The sequence below is a fragment of the Oncorhynchus gorbuscha genome, linkage group LG16, assembly GCF_021184085.1.
Source record: "Oncorhynchus gorbuscha isolate QuinsamMale2020 ecotype Even-year linkage group LG16, OgorEven_v1.0, whole genome shotgun sequence".
Taxonomy (NCBI): Eukaryota; Metazoa; Chordata; class Actinopteri; order Salmoniformes; family Salmonidae; genus Oncorhynchus; species Oncorhynchus gorbuscha.
In genome coordinates, this window is record NC_060188.1 from 49,155,947 (window position 1) to 49,177,187 (window position 21,241).

A 21,241-nucleotide genomic window follows, 5' to 3' on the forward strand; every position below is an offset into this window, starting at 1 on the left:
TCCCTTTCTACAAATGTTTCGCTCTTTACTTGTGTGCGTAGTCTGTAAGAGATGTAGGATTTTGATTAATGAAACATTCTGGTGAGCTACCTATTTTGATTTGAAAGAAAATGACTTATAAATGCAACTAGATTACCGATGGGAACCTTTTGATGGGGGTGGGGGCCACAAAAAAATCTAAAGTCATTATGTGGTCCTTCTGTAGCTCAGTTGGTAGAGCATGGCGCTTGTAACGCCAGGGTAGTGGGTTCGATCCCCGGGACCACCCATATGTAGAATGTATGCACACATGACTGTAAGTCGCTTTGGATAAAAGCGTCTGCTAAATGGCATATATTATTATTATATTATTGAGGGGCTGGGGTTGCTCACATGTCTGTATACCCACATGTGCATCATGCAATTCTACTAATTTTGCTATGGGGCAGAGAGTAAATAACTGTTTTAGAGCTAATTTCCTGTGATTCTACACATTTTGCCATAAACTGGAGAGAAATGTTTGCAGTTTTTAATATATCTGAGTGAGACTGACAGGGCTCCCAAGTGGTGCAGCGGTCTAAGGCACTGCATCTCAGTGCTAGAGGTGTCACTACAGACCCTGGTTTAATTCCAGGCTGTATCACAACCGGCCGTGATTAGGAGTCCTATAGGGTGGCGCACAATTGGCCAAGCATCGTCCGGTTTAGTGTTTGGCCAGGGTAGGACGTTATTGTATATAAGAATATGTTCTTAACTGACTTGCCTAGTTAAATAAAAACAATCAATGTGGAAACCCTTGGCCGATAATTCAACCATGATTACTAAATTTAGATACCTGGCCACTAGACTTATTTACCAATCTAAAAAAAATTAACTGACATGGGCTAATTGAGTGACTAGCAGTGACTGACATAAGAGAAACTTGCCTATTCCCCCCTCAGCAAACAACATTTGGCATGGGTCCTGAGATCCTCAAAAGGTTCTACAGCTGCAACATCGAGAGCATCGGTTGCATCACTGCCTGGTATGGCAATTGCTCGGCCTCCGACCGTAAGGCACTTCAGAGGGTAGTGCTAATGGCCCAGTATATCACTGGGGCAAGCTGCCTGCCATCCAGGACCTCTACACCAGGCGGTGTCGGAGGAAGGCCCTAAAAATGGTCAAAGACCCCAGCCACCCTAGTCATAGACTGTTCTCTCTACTACCACATGGCAAGCTGTACCGGAGTGCCAAGTCTAGGGGGTATCCTCATTATGTCCCACCACCCGCCAACCCCTCTTTTTACGCTACTGCTATTCTGTTCATCATATATGCATTAGCCACTTTAAACATACCTACATGTACATACTACCTCAATAAGCCTGACTAACTGGTGTTTGTATATATCCTTGCTACTCTTATTTTCAAATGTCTTTTTACTGTTTTATTTTTTTACTTACACACACACACACATTCCTTTTCTTTGCACTATTGGTTAGAGCTTGTAAGTAAGCATTTCACTGTAAGGTCTACCTGTTGTATTCAGCGCACATGACAAATCAACTTTGATTTGATGCGCAACCACATTTTGAAATTGCACCCTGTTTATTCTATCTTGCAACAGTGAGTTGAGACCCCAAATGAGTGCCTTCAAAAGGGGTGCGGTCCACCGGCAGCCAGTTGCCCATCCCTGCCCTGTCGTAACCACAAAACTAAGGAGCTAGAACTCAAATGTTTGTTTTTGCAGCCACTGAGTTACTCTGCAGCAATGTTCCTATCTTTGCCAATAAGGCAAGGCAAACAAATGATATACAGCTTGAAATCATGTTTTTGAAAGTAATGTTGCTCTCATGGAATGTCATTCCTAAAGCACAATAGAAACCAATTGCTATTTGCATGTGAATATGCATTGCAATCCTTTGCTCCTTGCTTACACTTTTGTTAGTGGCCCACTCCAAGAGGAATTGTCGAAAATGTGCTATATAGCAGTGAAAGATAGCGATTCCCAAGTTAGATTAGGTTGTCAGAGCTTTGTAAATGTATTTATTTTTGTTACATCATCAGAGATCTGTGTGCGTAGGTAGACATGCCTGTTTTCTTTCCTAATTCCTCTTACAATGCCTGACCAGAGGGGTAAGAAGTTGAACAGCAGTAGATTTGGCAGTTTGTACTGCGCTACAGTTCCACCAACTAGTAGGGATATATAGTTTCCAAAAGTTTCCAAACATGTGGTGGAAAATGAAAATGAGTGTTTCTGAAGTTAAAATAGTATCTCTCTGTAATCTAGCATGGGTAGGATGGTCATCTATGTATGCACACATGACTGTAAGTCGCTTTGGATAAAAGCGTCTGCTATATGGCATATATTATTATTATTATCTGAATCAGGGTTAGTTTGGCAGCTGGGGAAGGTAGTAGGACTTGACCTAGCCTTGTGTGAAATGTGGTGCCTCTTTCACAAAAGGCACAAATTCTCTCAAATTTGATACTAATGAATATCAACCTGGTCATGCAGAGGTACGATGGTGTGCAGGGCTTTTCTCCGGCCAACACAGCACCAAAACACCTGGGATGTATTCATGACGGAAACCATTTACAGTTTAAGAATCAAACGGAGGCAAACAGAGCAAAATTAGAGTTGATTTTGAACACATTCAGGTATGTCCCTCCCCGTTTCATTCCATTTGCTCCCGTTTAAGAAATGTTTTGCAACAGAATCGGTGGAATGTATACCACCCTGATACAGCTAATCAACTCAAGGTCTCGATAAACTCAGATGAATGAAGTAGTTTTGTTCTGGGCTGGAGGTAAAACCTCCACGTCCAGTAGCTCTCCAATGATCACCAGGGTTGGTGACTATTGCTTTACAATTGTTTGTTTTTTAAAACCGGTTTATACAGGTTTATGTTGTATACATATACCACATGACCCACTCTTTATTTTATGAATAGCGTTTATTGTGTGAATAAGTGTTTCTTTGCATTAGGGTACGCACATCTTGTCTGAACTAAGTTCTCCATCATTGAGTTAGAGTAGTCATTGGACTCAAAAGTTTAAACTGATGTGGTTGAGTGTTTGTGTTCCTTATTCCCTAAAGAGAAAGGAAATGCTATATTTTAAGGGGTCATGATTTGGCGATTTAGGTCTTATGTGTTAAGGGTTTACAGTTTGTGAGTATACTTCAGAGAGAAGGGCACACAATGGGCAACATTTTAAAACTCTTTGCAATGGAAAACAAGAAATCAGGGTTAGTTTTGCAGCTGGGGTATGTAGTAGGACGTTGTTGTTTGTGATTGGACAACTCCAGCTAGTCCCTCCTTGTGTGTCTGTTTGGTGGTTAATGAACACGACCCACATTGGGAATGCTGTGTCTCTATATTCACCTTCCCCAAGGTCTGCTGAGTGCTGCTGTCCTTCCTCCATCCCCCACCACATCTGCTCCTTTCAGAGATTACCGGCAACATGTCTGTCTGTCTAAAACTCTCTGTGCTGATGACGGGCAGATTACAACCGCACTGCACCCTCTGAGAGAGATTAACCAATCAGGACCCAGACAGAGAGGGCAGGGATTAACCAATCAGATCACAGAGAGGGAGGGCAGAGGGATTAAAGTGGTGCAGAGTGGGATTAACCCAGCGAGTTGAGTGCGTATGTGGTGTGCGTATTGAGTGCGCTATGGAAAACTCTCCAGTTTCCCTTTTACGTCTCAATGCTATACTCTATTATCTTTGTGTTCAAATGAACTCTTCATCAATTCATCACCCTCCTATGTTATTCACTCGCAACATTGTTAGATAAATATACTTTTGTTCCACTCTGAAAAACAAAGTTATTCTGTTCTATACATTAATAGATTTTTCATTTTTAGAGTCCATATTTGTCCAAGTATAAAGCAACAAATTGTTACTCTGTCACCTAATGAGGAATCTAGTCATCTTCAGATACTGTAAAATATGTTATGGAATCCATCATTTGCAATGTCTAGATTCCAACACACATTTGTAATGAAGATGCCGTATTGGCAAAGATAGAAACATTGCTGCAGAGTAACTCAGTGTCCATCTATTATATAACACACACACAAACACACACACACATCGCATACACATTGAATACACATATTGTACTCACAAACAAGTATACACCCGCACACAAATGTCCACTTGTGGTCAAATTGCATGGCATGTAACCAGGTCAACTAGGGATTACTGAGTTGTCAGTTGTCAGAAGAGGGGGGTGAGGTGGAGTAGTGGGGGTGGGGAGGGAGGCAAAGGGAGATAAGAGGCTGGCAGAGATGAAGGAGAATAGATGGGTTTGAGGGGAGGGGTGGGATACGGCAGGAAGTAAATGTTCTTTGTGTTACCCTGAGGGACGATAGACAATACTTTATGTCACAGATGACAGCCTTGATTGTTCTTTGGACATTGAACAATTTTTGGAAGGAAATAAATAAAGAGGAAGTGATGACATCTCTGAGTCACTCATTTTCCTCTATAGCAGAGTTTGAGTTGATCTGAAATATGTTTGAACCATGGCCTGTGTGTTTAAATCAGTTTCTAGTTAAGTCTTTCCCAATCAAGGGTGTCCTTCCTTCTTTTTATAGGGTATACTTAGCATTTTTCAAGGAGAAAGGGAACAATTGAGACCATTGGTAGAGGAGATTGAGAGACATGTAGATGACCGACAAACAGGGAAAGAGACTGTGAGAGAGAAGGAAGAGGAAAAGAGGGGGGAGATAGAGGTAGAGAGAAAAGAGAGAGAGATGGGGAGGGAATGAAGGAGGGAGAGAGATAAGGAAAGAGAGATAGAGGGGGACAGAGGAGTAATCCTGACTAATTCACTTAGGACATTGCTAAAGGGAGGGTAAGAGGATTGGGCCACTCCAGAATCAGATCAGCAAAAATACCTGACAGCAAGACGCACTCGTAGGCCAAGGGGGCAACACAACAGAAACTACACGCACATAATATAACCCATAACAACATGGCCACTTGTTAAGTTCTGGGTCAGTTTTGTACTTCAACTCAACCAATTTAAAATCCGAATAGGGAATACCAATACATGATGTACAGTACATTTGAATGCAAAAAAACCTGAACCCCTTCATATAAATTGTGAAACGAAAATGTCACTCAAACTTGTAATCACAATGACGTTCGTTGGGCATAAATGTAGATTCAAAGATAGCTTTAATATTTCACACAAAAAAACATAGAAGCCATTTTTTTTCTCCCATCAAAATGTAATAGCAACAATGCTAGCCTAACACCATAGTAATATGTTAGCTCCAATAGCCTAAAAGTAACCAAATTAAGATTTAAATTGTAGCATATATAACAACAACTAAACTCAAATTAACACTGATAGTCTTTCAGAACAAAAAATAGAGAGACTAAGAGAGTATTAAAGCCCTGTGAATATGATCTATTGATATGTTTCTTGAAAACAGCAGAAAAAAGAACAGAGGAATGATTGAGTATTGCGTGGTTGTATCAATAGAATTATCTTGAGGATGTCTTTCCATGACAGACCAATCAATGCATCTGAACCATGGCCTGTGTGTTTAAGTCAGTTTCTAGTTGAGTGTCTTTCTATATAGTATGATCCTCAGGGGCATCCTTCCCTTCTACTGTATGAGAAAGTAACTGGACCTGATCTCCTGCATTCACAGTCAGGAGGTATCAATTATATCCCTGCGTCTATCTTCTCCTCTCTCACCTGAATGGAAAACACATTCTACAGGGGTTGTAAAAACCAAGATTACAAACGAGAAACAAAACTTACAAACAAGAAATAACCAAAACAAAGTAATCTGTCAGAATAATTTGATCGTATCTGATCGTGTATCTGGTGAGGGCCTCATTCATTCACAACTCCTCCCACTCTTGTTCTTGTTCTTGTTCTTCTCTACAGCACCTGGAACTTCCACGAATTCTGGTCTTTGTGGTCCAGGCAGTCCATGGTGCTGAAGCCCAGCTTCCACGCCTGCTGGTCTTTGTAGTCCAGGCAGTCGACGGAGGTGAAGCCCAGCGAAGCGGCCGTGCCGTAGCCCTGGGAGGAGAGCGAGGCGGGTGACTGGCTCAGCGAGCCCCCCATGGAGGGCACGGTGATGGGGCTGAGGGCGCCGTTTGCCGACAGCTGTGAGTGCATGGGCGAAAGGTAGGCGCCACAGTCCAAGCCTGTGAAATAGGAGGAGGTGCCGGCATAGCCCTGGGCGTAGGCCTGAGGCTGGCCGTAGCTCATGGGGTAGGCAGAGGGCCGCTGCATGCAGGGCGCCGAGGAGGCCAGAGGGTCAGGGAGTGGCGAGATGGCTGGGCTCCAGATGGAGATGGGTGCATTGCCAGGGTTGTTGCCGCTAGTGAGCAGGGAGGAGCCTGATGGGTCGGGGGAGGGGCTGTAGGAGCCAGAGGGGTTGTTGGATGAGGGGTCGGGGCCATTGCTGGGCTGGTCCTGGGCCGGTGACGCCTTCTTTTTAGGGGGGCGGGGCTTGGACTGGCCGCTGCTCTGCTGCTGCTGCTGGCGGCACTTGGCACGGCGATTTTTGAACCACACCTGCAGAGACCGAGACAGACAAACACAACCCCTTAGAATAGAGACAGAAAATACGTAGAAATTCTGTGATTGTGAAAGTAAGTTGTTTGGTGGAGGGAAAAGGACACCATGTTACTACATAATTGTTGATATATCTGTCACTATGCCAATGTGCACCTACAGATGTAGGATCTTCATTTGATCACCCTGTTGCAAGAGAACTTTCTTGAAATGAAAAACACTTGTAGTGTATTTGAGGTTTAAAGAAAGCTTTACAACTTTACAACTTGTTGTATATTTGAGGTTTAAACATGCTTCTGAAGTTGATTTTCCCTTATGAAAATGTATCAATCCCTACAAAAATGTACATTAATTACCATCGAGAGTTCTAAAGGTACTCGCACTCAAATCATGAAAGGGAAGAATCAAAGGAGGCTGATATGCTAAAATAATATACTTTATTTAATCCATGCTTAAATGTTATAAATCAGCCTCCTTGGGTTATTCCTTTGTATGGTTTGAGTGCGAGAACCTTTTGAACTCTCGATTGTAATGAATGGACATTTTTCTCAGGGTTGATTCATTTTTTGTAAGGGAAAAACCTTGAACTTGAACTTGACAACCCACCTTTCTTACTAGCTTGAGAGCAAACCCTCATACTGGCTGTCTACATTAATTATAATCCACATAATAAAACTGGCTCTACTTAAGATCCTACATCTGTATACTTTGTGATAGTATTTGTGTGTCAAAACCGTACCAGACAGAACTGTGAGCTAAACTGTCACGAGTGTGGGATGTGTATGTACAGAGCATTTAGTAGGCTACATGTCCTTCTACAGTCTTTACCACAATACTGGTGAATTGTACTCTGAGAGCATATGCCACTATCTCTTCTTTATATTTTCATATTGGCTACTTTATCTACAGGGCCTTCAGAAAGTATTCATACTCTGACTTATTCCACATTTTGTTGTGTTATAGCTTGAATTCAAAATGGATTAAATATTTTGTTTTCTCTCACCCATCTGCACACAATAACCCATGATGATGAAGTGAAAACTTGTATTTAGAACTTTTTGCAAAGTTACTGATAATGAAATTCAGAAATATCTCATTTACATAAGTATTCATGCCCCTGAGTCAATACATGTTAGAATAATCTTTGGCAGCGATTACAGCTGTGAGTCTTTCTGTGTATGTCTTTAAGAGCTTGGCACACCTGGATTGTCTAATATTTGCACATTATTCTTAAAAAAATTATTCAAAAGTGGTTAAGGGTGCTGTACTGCAGCGCCAGCTGCGCCACCAGAGACTCTGGATTCGCGCCCAGGCTCTGTCGTAACCGGCCACGACCGGGAGGTCCGTGGGGCGACACACAATTGGCCTAGCGTCCTCCGGGTTAGGGAGGGTTTGGCCGGTAGGGAAATCCTGGTCTCATCGCGCACCAGCGACTCCCGTGGCGGTCCGGGCGCAGTGGGCGTTAACCAAGGTTGCCAGGTGCACGGTGTTTCCTCTGACACATTGGTGCAGCTGGTTTCCGGGTTGGATGCCGCTGTGTTAAGAAGCAGTGCGGCTTGGTTGGGTTGTGTATCGGAGGACGCATGACTTTCAACCTTCGTCTCTCCCGAACCCGTACGAGAGTTGTAGCGATGAGACAAGATAGTAGCTACTAAACAATTGGATACCACGAAATTGGGGAGAAAAAGGGGTCAAATAAAAAAATAAAAAATCTTCAAGCTCTGTCAATTTTGTTGTTGATCATTGATAGACAGACAATTGCAGGTCTTGCCATAGATTTTCAAGCTGATTTAAGTATAATTTGTAACTAGGCCACTCGGGAACACTCAATTTGTCGTGGTAAGCAACTCCAGTGTATATTTTGGCCTTGTGTTTTAGGTTATTGTCGTGCTGAAAGGTGAATTTGTCTCCCAACGTCTCTTGAAAAGCAAACTGAACCAGGTTTTCGTCTAGGATTTTGCCTGTGTTTAGCTCTAGTCTGTTTCATTTTAACCTATCGAACTCCCTAGTCCTTGCCAATGACAAGCACACTGATAACATGATGCGTTCACCAAAATGCTTGAGAGTGGTACTCAGTGTTGTGTTGTATTTGCCTCAAACATAACACTTAGTATTCAGGACATAAAGTGAATTTCTTTGCCACATGTTTTGCAGTTTTACTTTAGTGTCTTATTGCAAACAGGATGCATGTGATGAAATAGTCTTATTCTGTACAGGCTTCCTTTTTTCACTCTGTCATTTAGGTTAGTATTGTGGAGTAACTAACTCAGTATTTTTCCTATCACAGCCATGTAACTTTTTTTTACAGTCACCATTGGCCTCAAGGTAAAAGCAGTTTCTTTCCTCTCGGGCAGCTGAGTTAGGATGGACGCCTGTATCTATGTAGTGACTGGGTGTATTGATACACCATCCAATAAATAACTTCACCATGCTCAAAGGGATATTCAATGTCTGCTTATTTTATTTGTACCCATCTACCAATAGGTGCCCTTCTTTGCGATGCATTGGCTGATGACTGAGGGACCTTACATATAATCGTATGTGTGGGGTACAGAGATGAGGTAGTCATGAAAAAATCACGTTAAACATAATTCCATCATCATTAGACCATACCTGTACGCGCGACTCGGGGAGGTTGATCTTGAGGGCCACCTCCTCCCTCATGAAGATGTCGGGGTAGCGGGTCTTGGAGAACATGGCCTCCAGGATATCCAGCTGGTTGCGTGTGAAAGTGGTGCGCTCGCGACGCTGCTTCCGCGGGGTGGCTGAGAAATCCAGAGACACAGAGACTGTGTGACAATAATGGTATGATGGAATGGCATTAATGGACAGTAGCACTCCTCAGTGCTCAAAGTGATTGACATTCACATTGCATTTCATTAGGCTGGCAAGTCATACAGTTCATTGGTAAAGGGATCTAGCTATATCTGTTGATAACAATATCAATCATGACCACTCTCTATGGTAAAACAAGTCATTGGGCAATGTCATAGCCTATAGTTTATATTATCTTTATGGTATTTTGAGATATTCAAATTAATCATAGCAGGTATTAGCCTAGTAATAAAAAAAGGCACAAAAAAAGAAAGACACCTATGCTAATGTTGGCTATGTGAAAACTATTAGTTTCCTGACTAGTCTTTGGGTTAGACTAAATGGTGATTGTGTGCTAGTTGAACTGGTGATGATGGTAATGGCAGATACAAAAATAGAAATTTTGACACAGAAATGCATAGCCGAATGTAAAGGACTACTCTGACATTTATTCAACCTGGACTATCGACATTGTTTTTGTTTTATTCTCTATTCTTTTCAATTCTCACAATGATTTCATATTTTCTTTTTGAATAGAAATGTATTTATAAACCAATTAGGCACATTTGAGCAGACCTGATACAATATTTTTTACAGAAATGCAATGGTTCATTGGATCAGTCTAAAACTTTGCACATACACTGCCATCTAGTGGCCAAAATCTAAATTGTGCCTAAACTGGAATAATACATTGTGGCCTTTCTCTTGCTTTTCAAAGATGATGGGGAGACCAGAGCTAATGCGTTATATTCTCCTACATTAATTTCACATTTCCACAAACTTCAAAGTGTTTCCTTTCAAATGGTATCAAGAATATGCATATCCTTGATTCAGGTCCTGAGCAATAGGCAGTTAGATCTGGGCATGTCATTTATGGCGAAAATTTGAAAAAAAAGGGTCCAATCCTTAGGGGCTGAAAAATCCATGGTGCATGGACATAATGCATACACTGCACACTGTTTTACGCATGAGCAGCGTCAAGCTTTGGCCAATGTATCCTGAGAAAAAATATAAACGGAACATGTAAAGTATTGGTCCCATATTTCATCAGCTGAAATAAAATATCCCAGAAATGTTCCATACACACAATTTTTTAAATTTCTCTCAAAAATTTTGCACAAATTTGTTTACATGTCTGTTAATGAGCATTTGTCATTTGCCAATATATTCTATCCACCTGACAGGTGTGGAATATCAAGAAGCTGATTAAACAGCATGATCATTACACAGGTGCACCTTGTGCTGGGGACAATAAAAGGCCACTTTAAAATGTGCAGTTTTGTCACACAACACAATGCCACAGATGTCTCATGTTTTGAGGGAGCATGCGATTGGCATGCTAACTGCAGGAATGTCCACCAGAGCTGTTGCTAAAGAATTGAATGTTCATTTCTCTACCATAAGCCACCTCCAACACCATTTTTTGCAGTACAGGCCTCACAACCTCAGACCACATGTAACCACGCCAGCCCAGGACCTCCACATCCGGCTTCCTCACCTGCGGGATCGTCTGAGACCAGCCACCCTGAGGAGTATTTCTGTCTGTAATTAAAGCCCTTTTGTGGGGAAAAACTCCTTCTGATTGGCTGGGCCTGGATCCCCAGTGGGCGGGCCTGGCTCCCAAGTGGGTGGGCCTATGACCTCCCAGGTCCACCTGTGGCTGCGCCCCTGCCCAGTCATGTGAAATCCGTAGATTAGGGCCTAATGAATTTATTTGATTAACTGATTTCCTTATGTGAATAGTAACTCAGTAAAATCTTTTAAATTGTTGCATGTTGCATTTATATTTTTGTTTTAATAGAGCGTCTGCTAAATGACTTAAATGTAAATGTAAATGTATATATATATGAAAAATTCAAAAACATTGGTAAATTTGAAAAAAATGTGGTGAATGCATTATTATCTAAATGTTGAAAATGCGTGGGCAATGGAGATAAACACACATTTTATGTGTATGTTTTGTGTTGTTCTGACAAAAATTCTGACAAAAAAAATACAAAAGGAGGTAAATGACAATGAAAAAAGGTAATATTATTTTACTCACATGGGTATCCAGCGGTGGTGTGTAGCAGGTCCATCCCAGACATGTTCATGGCGTAATGGGGTTGCTTAATGTAGGACATCATCCTCGCACCGGGTTTTTATGCCTTCTCCCTCACTTGGCCGTCTCTCTGAACAGGCACACACGACGGACTTACTTGGCTATTTCCCACTAGTCCCTCTCCGTCGGTAATGTATTGAAGTTTTAGGTCCCGCTCCAAATCGACCTCGCCAAGTGACAAAGGTATCTTGAGATGTCTCAAAGTTATTTGCCTTTCTTAATTTTCCCTCTTACTCTTTCTCACTTGACTTGTCGAAAACACAAAAAAATGTAAAGTGCAACCCTCGTGACAATTGCGCACCGCAGTTTAGGACATAGCAGAGTGCGCGGACACTTATATTTTGGCTCGTCAGGAGCAGGTAAAGAGGTGCGTGCTGCCGGTGAGCGGGGTGATGCCACGACACTGACTTATTTTACAGACACGGTGAGCTAATTAAAGGTACCAAGTGGACGCACAAGAACCCCCCCTCCCTCTCTCTCTTTCTCGCTCTCTTTTGTCTCTGCCCATCCCACTACACTTCATCGCATCATCTATTAAACTTTTATTCCCAGATACATTTACAAACAATTTTGCAGATAGGTCTACTTTTTCGTAGTAGAAAACGAAATGTGTCACATTAAGATTTTCGCATTCATCACATTTCAATGGAACAAAATAAGCATTTGCTGATGTATACGCCCTGGGCTGATTTATCTTTGCTTAGTAATGGGTTGGGTAACGTTTTTTGTTTTTTGTTGAACATATGTATATTTCAAACTATACATACAGGGCTGTAGCAAAAAATAATATTTAGTAGTCTACTTTTTCAAATGTGAGGATTTATTAACGACAACTGATAAACATTCGTCCTCTAAACATTTGAAATCAAGACATAATATTATAAATGATACAGCCGAGGACATATTTGGCCTAGGCCTATATTAATATAGTCATTAAAATGACTGAATTGAGTCCATGGTTAATATATTGCATGACTCAAAAAGTTTATTCCCATTAAATTCTCAAATAAGCCTATAACTTTACGTTTCAATTTGTAATTATAATTTGAAAATCAATGAGAAATTAGTTCATGTTGGTCCAGAGTCATTTCGATTAGCCTACTTTGGAATCCAATTAAAACGTTGATGTAATCAACTATACCTCTGAACCAACATTTTATTCATAATTTCTTTTGACTTTCAATTTTTTTGTGATACACCGAAAAATATTTTATATTCAGTTTAATTTGATCTGTAAAAACATGTGTTTTGCGAGGTTTTCACGGGATTTGTTTTGTAGAGTTATGTTGGCCCAACTAAACTTCATTTTTATTTAGAATGTAATAAACATGTTGCCAATAATTTGACAAATTAAGCAAATTAAAGCCCTGATTTGCAGTTTTTTTCAGTTGCTTTGGTGCAATTTTCACAAGTATGTGGTAAATGTTCACAACTCGTACTACAAAAATAAAAACAGATAATCAAAAAGGCAGTTGTTTCAACAGCACATGTTAAAATGACTAAGTACAACACACAAAATCATACGGTCACTTTTCACCAAAGTGCTTCATCTAGAAATAGGCCTACATGTTTCACATTGCAATACATGTTCATATAAAATAATTGCCTTCCACATTACTTGAAATGATCCTCTTCTAATCTGTTAAAATAAATTTGACTATGAATTAATCCGACTGCTCTTAATTTATAATAATTTAACCTTTTGGTAATCATATATATTTTAAACTGGATTGTCGATGTATGTCTATAGTGTATAAACATATAAAGTATGATATATACCGTAATGTATTATTATGATCATGATGAATATAGATTTTGCCTGACAGGTCTGGATTGATGTTATTGCATGCCTCATCCTTGCCCCCAAGGAGGGTGGGGCTCATGGGGATTACAATCATACATCTTCTACCTCTATTGTAATCATGTATTGTATTGTACAGTATTGTATTGTACTTATGTATTGTAGTGCTCCTGTACGCGACTCAGTTCGTAAGAGCATGGCACTAGCAACAGCAGAGTTGTCGGGTTTGATTCCCACTGGGGTCACATATGAACATTTGTAGACTCTGTTGTCACTTTGGGTAAAAGTGGCTCGTACGTAAATGGCAAATATTACGGTGTTACAGTAACACAGTGTTACCTAACTCCCCATCAATTTTTTTTTAAATATTTTGGATATGGGATGCATTTGTTACATACAGTACAGTACATATCTGATCTTGTCAATATCAGATTTACATGTTGTAAGTGATTATCAATTAAGAACAGTCATGTTAAGCAATAGTAAAATGTATTTTAACAAATGATTCATATCAAAAATAATGTGAGCATTGCATTGTGAAAGGAAATTACTTTATATTAACATGTACTGCAAAGTGAAACGTGTATTTCTAGACGAAACACTAATGACATTTGATGAAAAAGTGTTTAAAAAAAATCCCCAGAAACCTGTAAAAATAGCACCAAAACGATTGAACACAGCTGTAAACAGGATGGTGATTGTTGCACAATCTTCAATATTTTCTTCTGTTTAATGGTAATTTCAATCATATAACCATTCTTTAAGAATATAACGTATGCTTTATTAGCATATTACAACTTGTAGCCTAAATGTCCAAAATGTATATTTTGGTTTTTAGCCTGGCTGAAACTCAGGAATGTGGCTTCAACTTTGATTCTAAATTGCAACTCAAGGTTTTCAATCAGTTATTGAACAGGTGCATCACACATTAAATTGCTGTTCGTCAAATCAAGCCTTTCACACATTCATTGACACATCATCAAAAGATTACAGTGAGCTGTAATAAACCAGTGTAAAAACAAACACACACTCACAGATTCACAAACATCCACAAAGCTCATTCGATTTTAGCTATAATAATATACTTTATCTGAAAAGTAAGTATCTTATCTCCAAATAAAGTCAGGCAAGAGAGAGCAATCCATTCAGTGGCAGAGGGAGAGAACAAGGATAGAGAGAATGAGCTATCAGCTGATAGAATAAAGAGAAGCACAGACAACTTGGACAGACAGACAAGAAGACAGAATGGCATGTAGGTATAAAGACAAACAGACAGAGAGGTGTTGAGATGTACAGACAGCTGGCAGACAGATAGAAGTGAAGAAAATATAGATATCTTCTACACATGCAACTCAAAACAATAAAAGTTACAACAACAAAAATACTTTACATAGACAGAAAAGACAAGTCACTAAACTCGTGAAACGAGCGAGACGGAACAACGACCGTATTTTTGTGGACTAACATCATTGATGCCCATGTGTGTGTGTGTGTGTGAGTGTGAGTGTGAGTGTGCCAGTGCCAATGTGTTGGTCAACAGTTCAAGCTAAGAGAAAATGAACTACGTGGTTGTGGCTTTCGTTAGCTGTCTTTTTGGAGATCAATGTTGACTAATATTTGGACAAAACAATTATTTTAAGGCTGGATATTTTCCTCAGGATTTTGTTGTTGTTGTCAAATAAATATTTGGTCAAATCCAATAGTTAACCACTTTTGTTCTAAACGTTTTTGATATTTGATTTTTATTGACAGTCAGCAACTATTCAGTGTCTACATACTGTCGCAATACAGATGATTCAGACAGGCAGCCAGGCTAGATTGTGGAACAGCTGCAGGAGCAATTAGGGAAGTAGAGGAAGAGGACTGAGCCCCCGTAATCCTTGGCCACATGCTGCCACGTGCCGCACCCTACATGCACACACGCACTCACGCACGCACACACACACACACACCAAATTATGCTACGTGAGAGCTTTGGGACGGAATTGTTGAAGATGGTGCAGTTAGAGAGACAGAGAGATGGAAACAGATTGAGGACAGAGTGAATCAGGTGAGAGAGAGAAACCGAGAGAGAGAGAGGGAGGGAGAGAGGAGAGAGAGAGAGAGGGAGGGGACAGGTAGACAGAAGTGATTACAGAGAATCGGCTAAGGCGGTCAAGGAGGAGGATAGGAAAGAGGAGGGGTGGAAAAACACAGGTAAACTCAGAGAGATTGAGAGTAGGGAGAGTTGGAGGGAGGAGGAAAAAGGTGGCAGAGGCAAGATGGGGGTGAGGTGGATGGAGGGAGGGAGGGATGGAGAGGGGGAAGCAGGTGAAGGAATAAAGAGGGTGAAGGAGGGTGCGGGCCGTGTCCCCACTGACACACTGCAGTGGTTAATCCAGATTAGAGTGTCTAAAATGGGTCGGCTAAATCTGCTGGCCAGCCAGTAATACAGACTGCTGTCAGTCCCAATCTCACACACACACACACACACACACACACACACACACACACACACACACACACACACACACACACACACACACACACACACACACACACACACACACACACACACACACACACACACACACACACACACACACACACACACACACACACACACACACACACACACACACACACACATCCCCAACCCAGTTGCAATTCTATTGCAACAATTTTGCATAGATTTTTTGGTAGAGATGGAGACGTTAATCCAACATGGCAATTTCTAATTTGTAGACAAACTGAAATTAAAACCAGACTAAGTCATTGGCAGAGATGGAACTATCCAAGCAGAATATTCATCTCCTTCAAATGTTTATATTTGGTTGTGTTGACAATTCAATATACAGTTAGTCTACAAATGAGTCATTGATATTGTCGGATTCATGTCTCCATTTTAACCAAAAATCTAAATGAAAGAATTGGCATAATTCTAATCTAATCAAATTTTAAATCCACTTTAAATTAAGTATGATTTTATTTAGCCCTATTCTTTAACTTCGATTTTTGGTTGAGATGGAGACTTGAATCCAACATTAAAAATCCTTAATTACCAGAATACAAAAAAGTCCCCATCAAAATCCATCATCATTAACTTGAAGATATATTTGAAATCAACCAAAGCTTGAAGTCCTAGGCTTATATGTATTGTCTATTTTTAAAATTGAATCCTGGGTTGAATTGAAACAATAGCTGTTGATGACTTTGCAAATGATAGGCCTAAATAGTATTATTGATGATACATTACTTATAAAGTATGGTTACATTTCATTTGCTCTTTTTAACCTACCCTGATTTCAATAGCAACAGTGATTATATTTAGTTATTAAGTGATCTCTTAATAATCATTCTCATGATAGCACATTGGTAGTGGTCAGTGACAATGTCATGTATTGTATTGTCATGTCTTGTCCCTGTGCTTTCTCTTCTCTTCGTTTCCCCCTGCTGGTCTTATTAGGTTTCTTTCTCTCTCTCTATTCCTCTCTCTCTCTATCGTTCCGTTCCTGCTCCCAGCTGTTCCTCATTCTCCTAACGACCTCGTTTACTCTTTCACACCTGTCCCCTATTTTGCCCTCTGATTAAGTCTCTATTTCTCTCTCTGTTTCTGCTTCTGTCCTTGTCGGATTCTTGTTTGCTGTTTTCTTTGCTTTTGTTCCATCCAGTTGTATTCTGCCTCGTCATCAGATACTACGTGTGAGCAGGTGTCTCTATCCTCTACGGCCCGCGCCTACCCGAAGGGACCTGCAGTCTGTTGCCGCTAGCCCTGCAACTCTCCTCAACAACTAGAAGGGGGACTCTCCTGTTAAACTAGAGGATTTGTGTTTTCCCTGTTTGGACTTCCCCTGTAATGATTGAGGATTTATGTTTTCCCTGTTTGGACATTAAAAGACTCTGTTTCCGTTATATCGCTTTTGGGTCCTCACTCACCTGCATAACAGACAAATATCAAAGCTAAGCAGGCTGGGCTTGGTTAAAATCCTGGTAGTGTTGGTATTTGTTATTTATTAGGATCCCCCATTAGCTGTAGAGAGAATTTTTCAGTAGGATTTGATTTATTAGGATCCCCATTAGCCGACACCAATGGCAACAGGTAGTCTTATTTGGATCCGGCATATAACAAAAAATACAATACATTACAGACAAAAGACTCAATTTACGTAGATTTAAAAACATTATCATGTAATGTAGTGTGTGTCTGCGTGTGTGTGTTTGTGTGCATCTATCAGTTACACATACACGTCAGTATATACACACAACAAGTAGGTCACATGGGTGAGAGGCGTTGTGCCATGTTGCTTTATTTGTTTAAAAAAATCAGGTTTGCTGTTTTCTTGCACTATATAACGTGCATTCGGAAAGTATTCAGACTACTTGACTTTTTCCACATTTTGTTACGTTACAGCCTTATTCTAAAATTGATTAAATTGTTTCCCCCCCAATCAATCTACACACAATAACCATAATGGCAAAGCAAAAACAGGTTTTTAGCAATGTTTGCTAATTTATATTATATATATATATATATATATATATATATATATATATATATATATATATATCACATTTACATAAGTATTCACAGCATTGTACGAGATCTCCAGTTTCTTAGCAATTTCTCGCATAGAATGACCTTCATTTCTCAGAACAAAAATAGACTGATGAGTTTCAGAAGAAAGTACTTTGTTTCTGGACATTTTGAGCCTGTAATCGAACCCACAAATGATGATTCTCCAGATACTCAACTAGTCTAAAGAAGGCCAGTTTTATTACTTCTTTAATCAGAACAACAGTTTACAGCTGTGCTAACATAATTGCAAAAGGGTTTTCTAATGATCAATTCGCCTTTTAAAATGATATACTTGGATTAGCTAACACAATGTACCATTGGAACACAGGAGTGATGGTTGCTTATAATGGGCCTCTGTACGCCTATGTAGATATTCCATTAAAAAACTGCAGTTTCCAGCTACAATAGTCATTTACAACATTAACAATGTCTACACTGTATTTCTGATCAATTTTATGTTATTTTAATGGACAAAAAAAATGCATTTCTTTCAAAAACAAGGACATTTCTAAGTGACCCCATACTTTTGAACGTTAGTGTATATTTCATTTTTTGTAATACGTTGACAAATTACGTTCAAACAACATTGATTCAACCAGCTTGTGCCCAGTGGCACAAGCTGGTGCCTGAGACACAGCAAGATTCAACCAGCTTGTGCCTCAGTTCCCCATGAATGGTAATATGTGTAATCAATCATTCAATCAATACACTTGAACTACTTTTTGTCATTTTATACAGAATAATTTAAGGCACAATCCAGACATTCTCTGCTCCTTGCCTCAACAAGACAAAGAACAAACACAATCGACTTGAGACAAAGTAAAGGAAAACAAAACATGGTGTGTGTTATTCTTTATGTGTGGGTGTGTGTTTCTGTGACAGAGAGTGAGATGAGTAAGATAGTAATGTGCATACATATGTGTGTGCATGCCTGCGTGCATTTGTGTGTAAGGTGCATGTGTGTGCATGCTTGTGTGTGTGTGTGCATGCATGCCTGTGTGCATTTGTGTGTAAGGTGCATGTGTGTGCATGCTTGTGTGTGTGTGTGTGTGTGTGTGTGTGCGAGTGCGAGTGCGTGCTTGCGAGTGCATGTGTGTGTCTGCAGAGCACACCCTAGCCACTCAACCTACTTTTGAGAGTTAGAATAGTAGAACACAGAAGGTGCAATTCTGGAATTTGGTTGTGCATCAGCAGTTTTTCTCTTTTCATGTCAGTCACTGACAATCACTCAATTAGCCCATGTCAGCTAATTTGTTTAGATTGGTATGTTAGCTGACTGGACAATCTAAACTTGTACTAATCATGGTCGAATTACCGACCAGGCATGCAGGGCACTTGCCCAGAGGCCCTGACCTCAAGGGGGCCCCCATTGATTTTATTTGTCACTCTCACTCAAATATCAAATTAACATGACATAACTCAGGGCAAGATTATTATAATATCAGTAAATTAGCTTCAAAACCTGCAAATACTGTCTCTTCACCCCATGGAAAAGGTGCAGAATTACAAGAAATTAGCTGTAAAACTGCACATTTGTCTCTCCACCCCATCGCAAAATGAGTAGAATTGCATGAAAATAAGTTATTCAACTGAAACATATTCTCTCTGCTAACATGGAAAAATGTATTGAATTGCAGTAAACTTGCTTAAAAACTGCATCACTTTCTCTACGCCCCATGGCAAAATGTGTAGAATTGCAGGAAATTTACTTTTTTTCTGTTTTGCTTAGGCCCCCAAAAGGCTAGGGCCGGCTCTCTCTCTCTCTCTCTCTCTCTCTCTCTCTCTCTCTCTCTCTCTCTCTCTCTCTCTCTCTCTCTCTCTCTCTCTCTCTCTCTCTCTCTCTCTCTCTCTCTCTCTCTCTCTCTCTGTTTAGTCAGAGGATGCTATCTTAGGTGACAATGTGGTTGATTGATTACAGTGGACAGTAATCCTGCCTGGAGATTATCCAGGTGGTATTAGGGCAACTGGGAGTGTGGCACAAGCTATTCCTGAACTGGAGAACATAGTCCAACAGGAGATCTCACTGTCTCTACATACAACACACTGTTCTGGAAACTCTTAAACAGGGACAAAGTCAATCAAAGTCAATCTTAAATTAATCATTGTTTATTGTCAGCGCGTTGGAGAGGTTCCAACAAACTTGATGCAACATAGTGAACATCTGTCAGGAGCGCTAACGGGGCAGTCCCGTTGGTTCTCTTATGTACTGACTAGTCATATTTGAATGACTTATTCATCATTCATGTTTGCTTCATTCCTGTGAAAAACCAAAAATGGGTCATGCATGTGACAGACCAATACCTCACAAGGCTTCTTCTCTCTAAGTTGATACCTTGAAACTGTGATATGGTTCTCAAAACAAGGGTGAGTGAGGATTCGTTCAATAAGTCCCTTACATTAACACGGAAATTGGTTTATAGAAAAGTGCAAACATTGAACACAGAAATGTATAATATAGAAATGCACCAACATAAAATTTTGCATCACATTCCGTCCTCTTATCACTTGTGTGATAATAGACATGACATTTTAATGTAGGCATTTAGATTTTAGCTTCTATATCAAAATATTCTATACTCCTATTAAAGTAAGGGAAATCAACACAGAAAATAAACAGACACTTCAAAATTCCAAACCCTTCATTCTCAGTTCTCCAAGTCAATTAGTATACTAATTGTCACGCCCTGACCGTAGATTGCTTTGTATGTTTCTATTTTTGTTTGGTCAGGGTGTGATTTGGGTGGGCATTCTATGTTTGTATTATCTAGGTTTTTGTATTTCTATGTTTCGGCCGGGTATGGTTCTCAATCAGGGACAGCTGCCTTTCATTGTCTCTGATTGGGAATCATACTTAGCTAGCCTGTGTTGCCATCTTAGTTTGTGGGTAGTTCATTTCTGTTTAGTGTTATTCACCTCCTGTCCGGAGCTGCCAGAGTCGCCATCCTGTCCGGAGCCGCCAGAGTCGCCCTCTTGTCCGGAGCCGCCAGAGTCGCCCTCCTGTCCGGAGCCGCCAGAGTCGCCCTCCTGTCCGGAGCCGCCAGAGTCGCCCTCCTGTCCGGAGCCGCCAGAGTCGCCCTCCTGTCCGGAGCCGCCAGAGTCGCCCTCCTGTCCGGAGCCGCCAGAGTCGCAGCCCCTCAGTCCGGAGGCGCCAGAGTCGCAGCCCCTCAGTCCGGAGGCACCAGAGTCGTAGCCCCTCAGTCCGGAGGCACCAGGGTCGCAGCCCCTCAGTCCGGAGCCACCAGAGTCGCAGCCCCTCAGTCCAGAGGCGTCCTTCAGTCCGGGGTCGGCGCTGAGGGTCTCCATGTTCCTCATCAGAGCCGCCACCGCGGAGTATTGCCCACCCAGACCCTCCCCTGTAGGTTCAGGTTTTGTGGCCGGAGTCCGCACCTTTGGGGGTACTGTCACGCCCCGACCGTAGATTGCTTTATATGTTTCTCTTTTTGTTTGGTCAGAGTGTGAT

The 21,241-nt window shown here is 40.8% G+C and overlaps 1 protein-coding gene across 2 annotated transcripts; it reads right to left on the reverse strand.

The window, feature by feature from the left end:
* Positions 1–5,130: 5,130 nt before the first annotated feature.
* LOC123998557 (homeobox protein otx5-like) lies at positions 5,131–14,364 on the reverse strand. Of its 2 annotated transcripts, none has more exons than XM_046303517.1 (3): positions 11,369–14,364; positions 9,124–9,275; positions 5,131–6,510 (listed from the first exon to the last, which is right to left on the reverse strand). In XM_046303517.1, exons 1-3 carry the CDS (start codon positions 11,448–11,450, stop codon positions 5,866–5,868), a joined length of 879 nt encoding a protein of 292 aa, XP_046159473.1. In that variant the 5' UTR covers positions 11,451–14,364; the 3' UTR covers positions 5,131–5,865. The 2 variants fall into 2 exon arrangements, with proteins under 2 accessions (XP_046159473.1, XP_046159471.1); XM_046303515.1 differs by having other exon boundaries at positions 9,124–9,299; positions 11,369–14,363.
* Between the last annotated feature and the right edge of the window lie 6,877 nt (positions 14,365–21,241).

Coding starts and splice junctions, on each gene's coding strand:
- LOC123998557 (XM_046303515.1), bottom strand. CDS start 11,450: ATGATGTCCTACATTAAGCAACCCCATTACGCCATGAACATGTCTGGG. Junction 9,300..11,368: donor CACCACCGCTGGATACCCAT/GTGAGTAAAATA, acceptor ATTGTCACACAG/TCTCTGTGTCTCTGGATTTC. Junction 6,511..9,123: donor TCCCCGAGTCGCGCGTACAG/GTATGGTCTAAT, acceptor CGGTCTCTGCAG/GTGTGGTTCAAAAATCGCCG.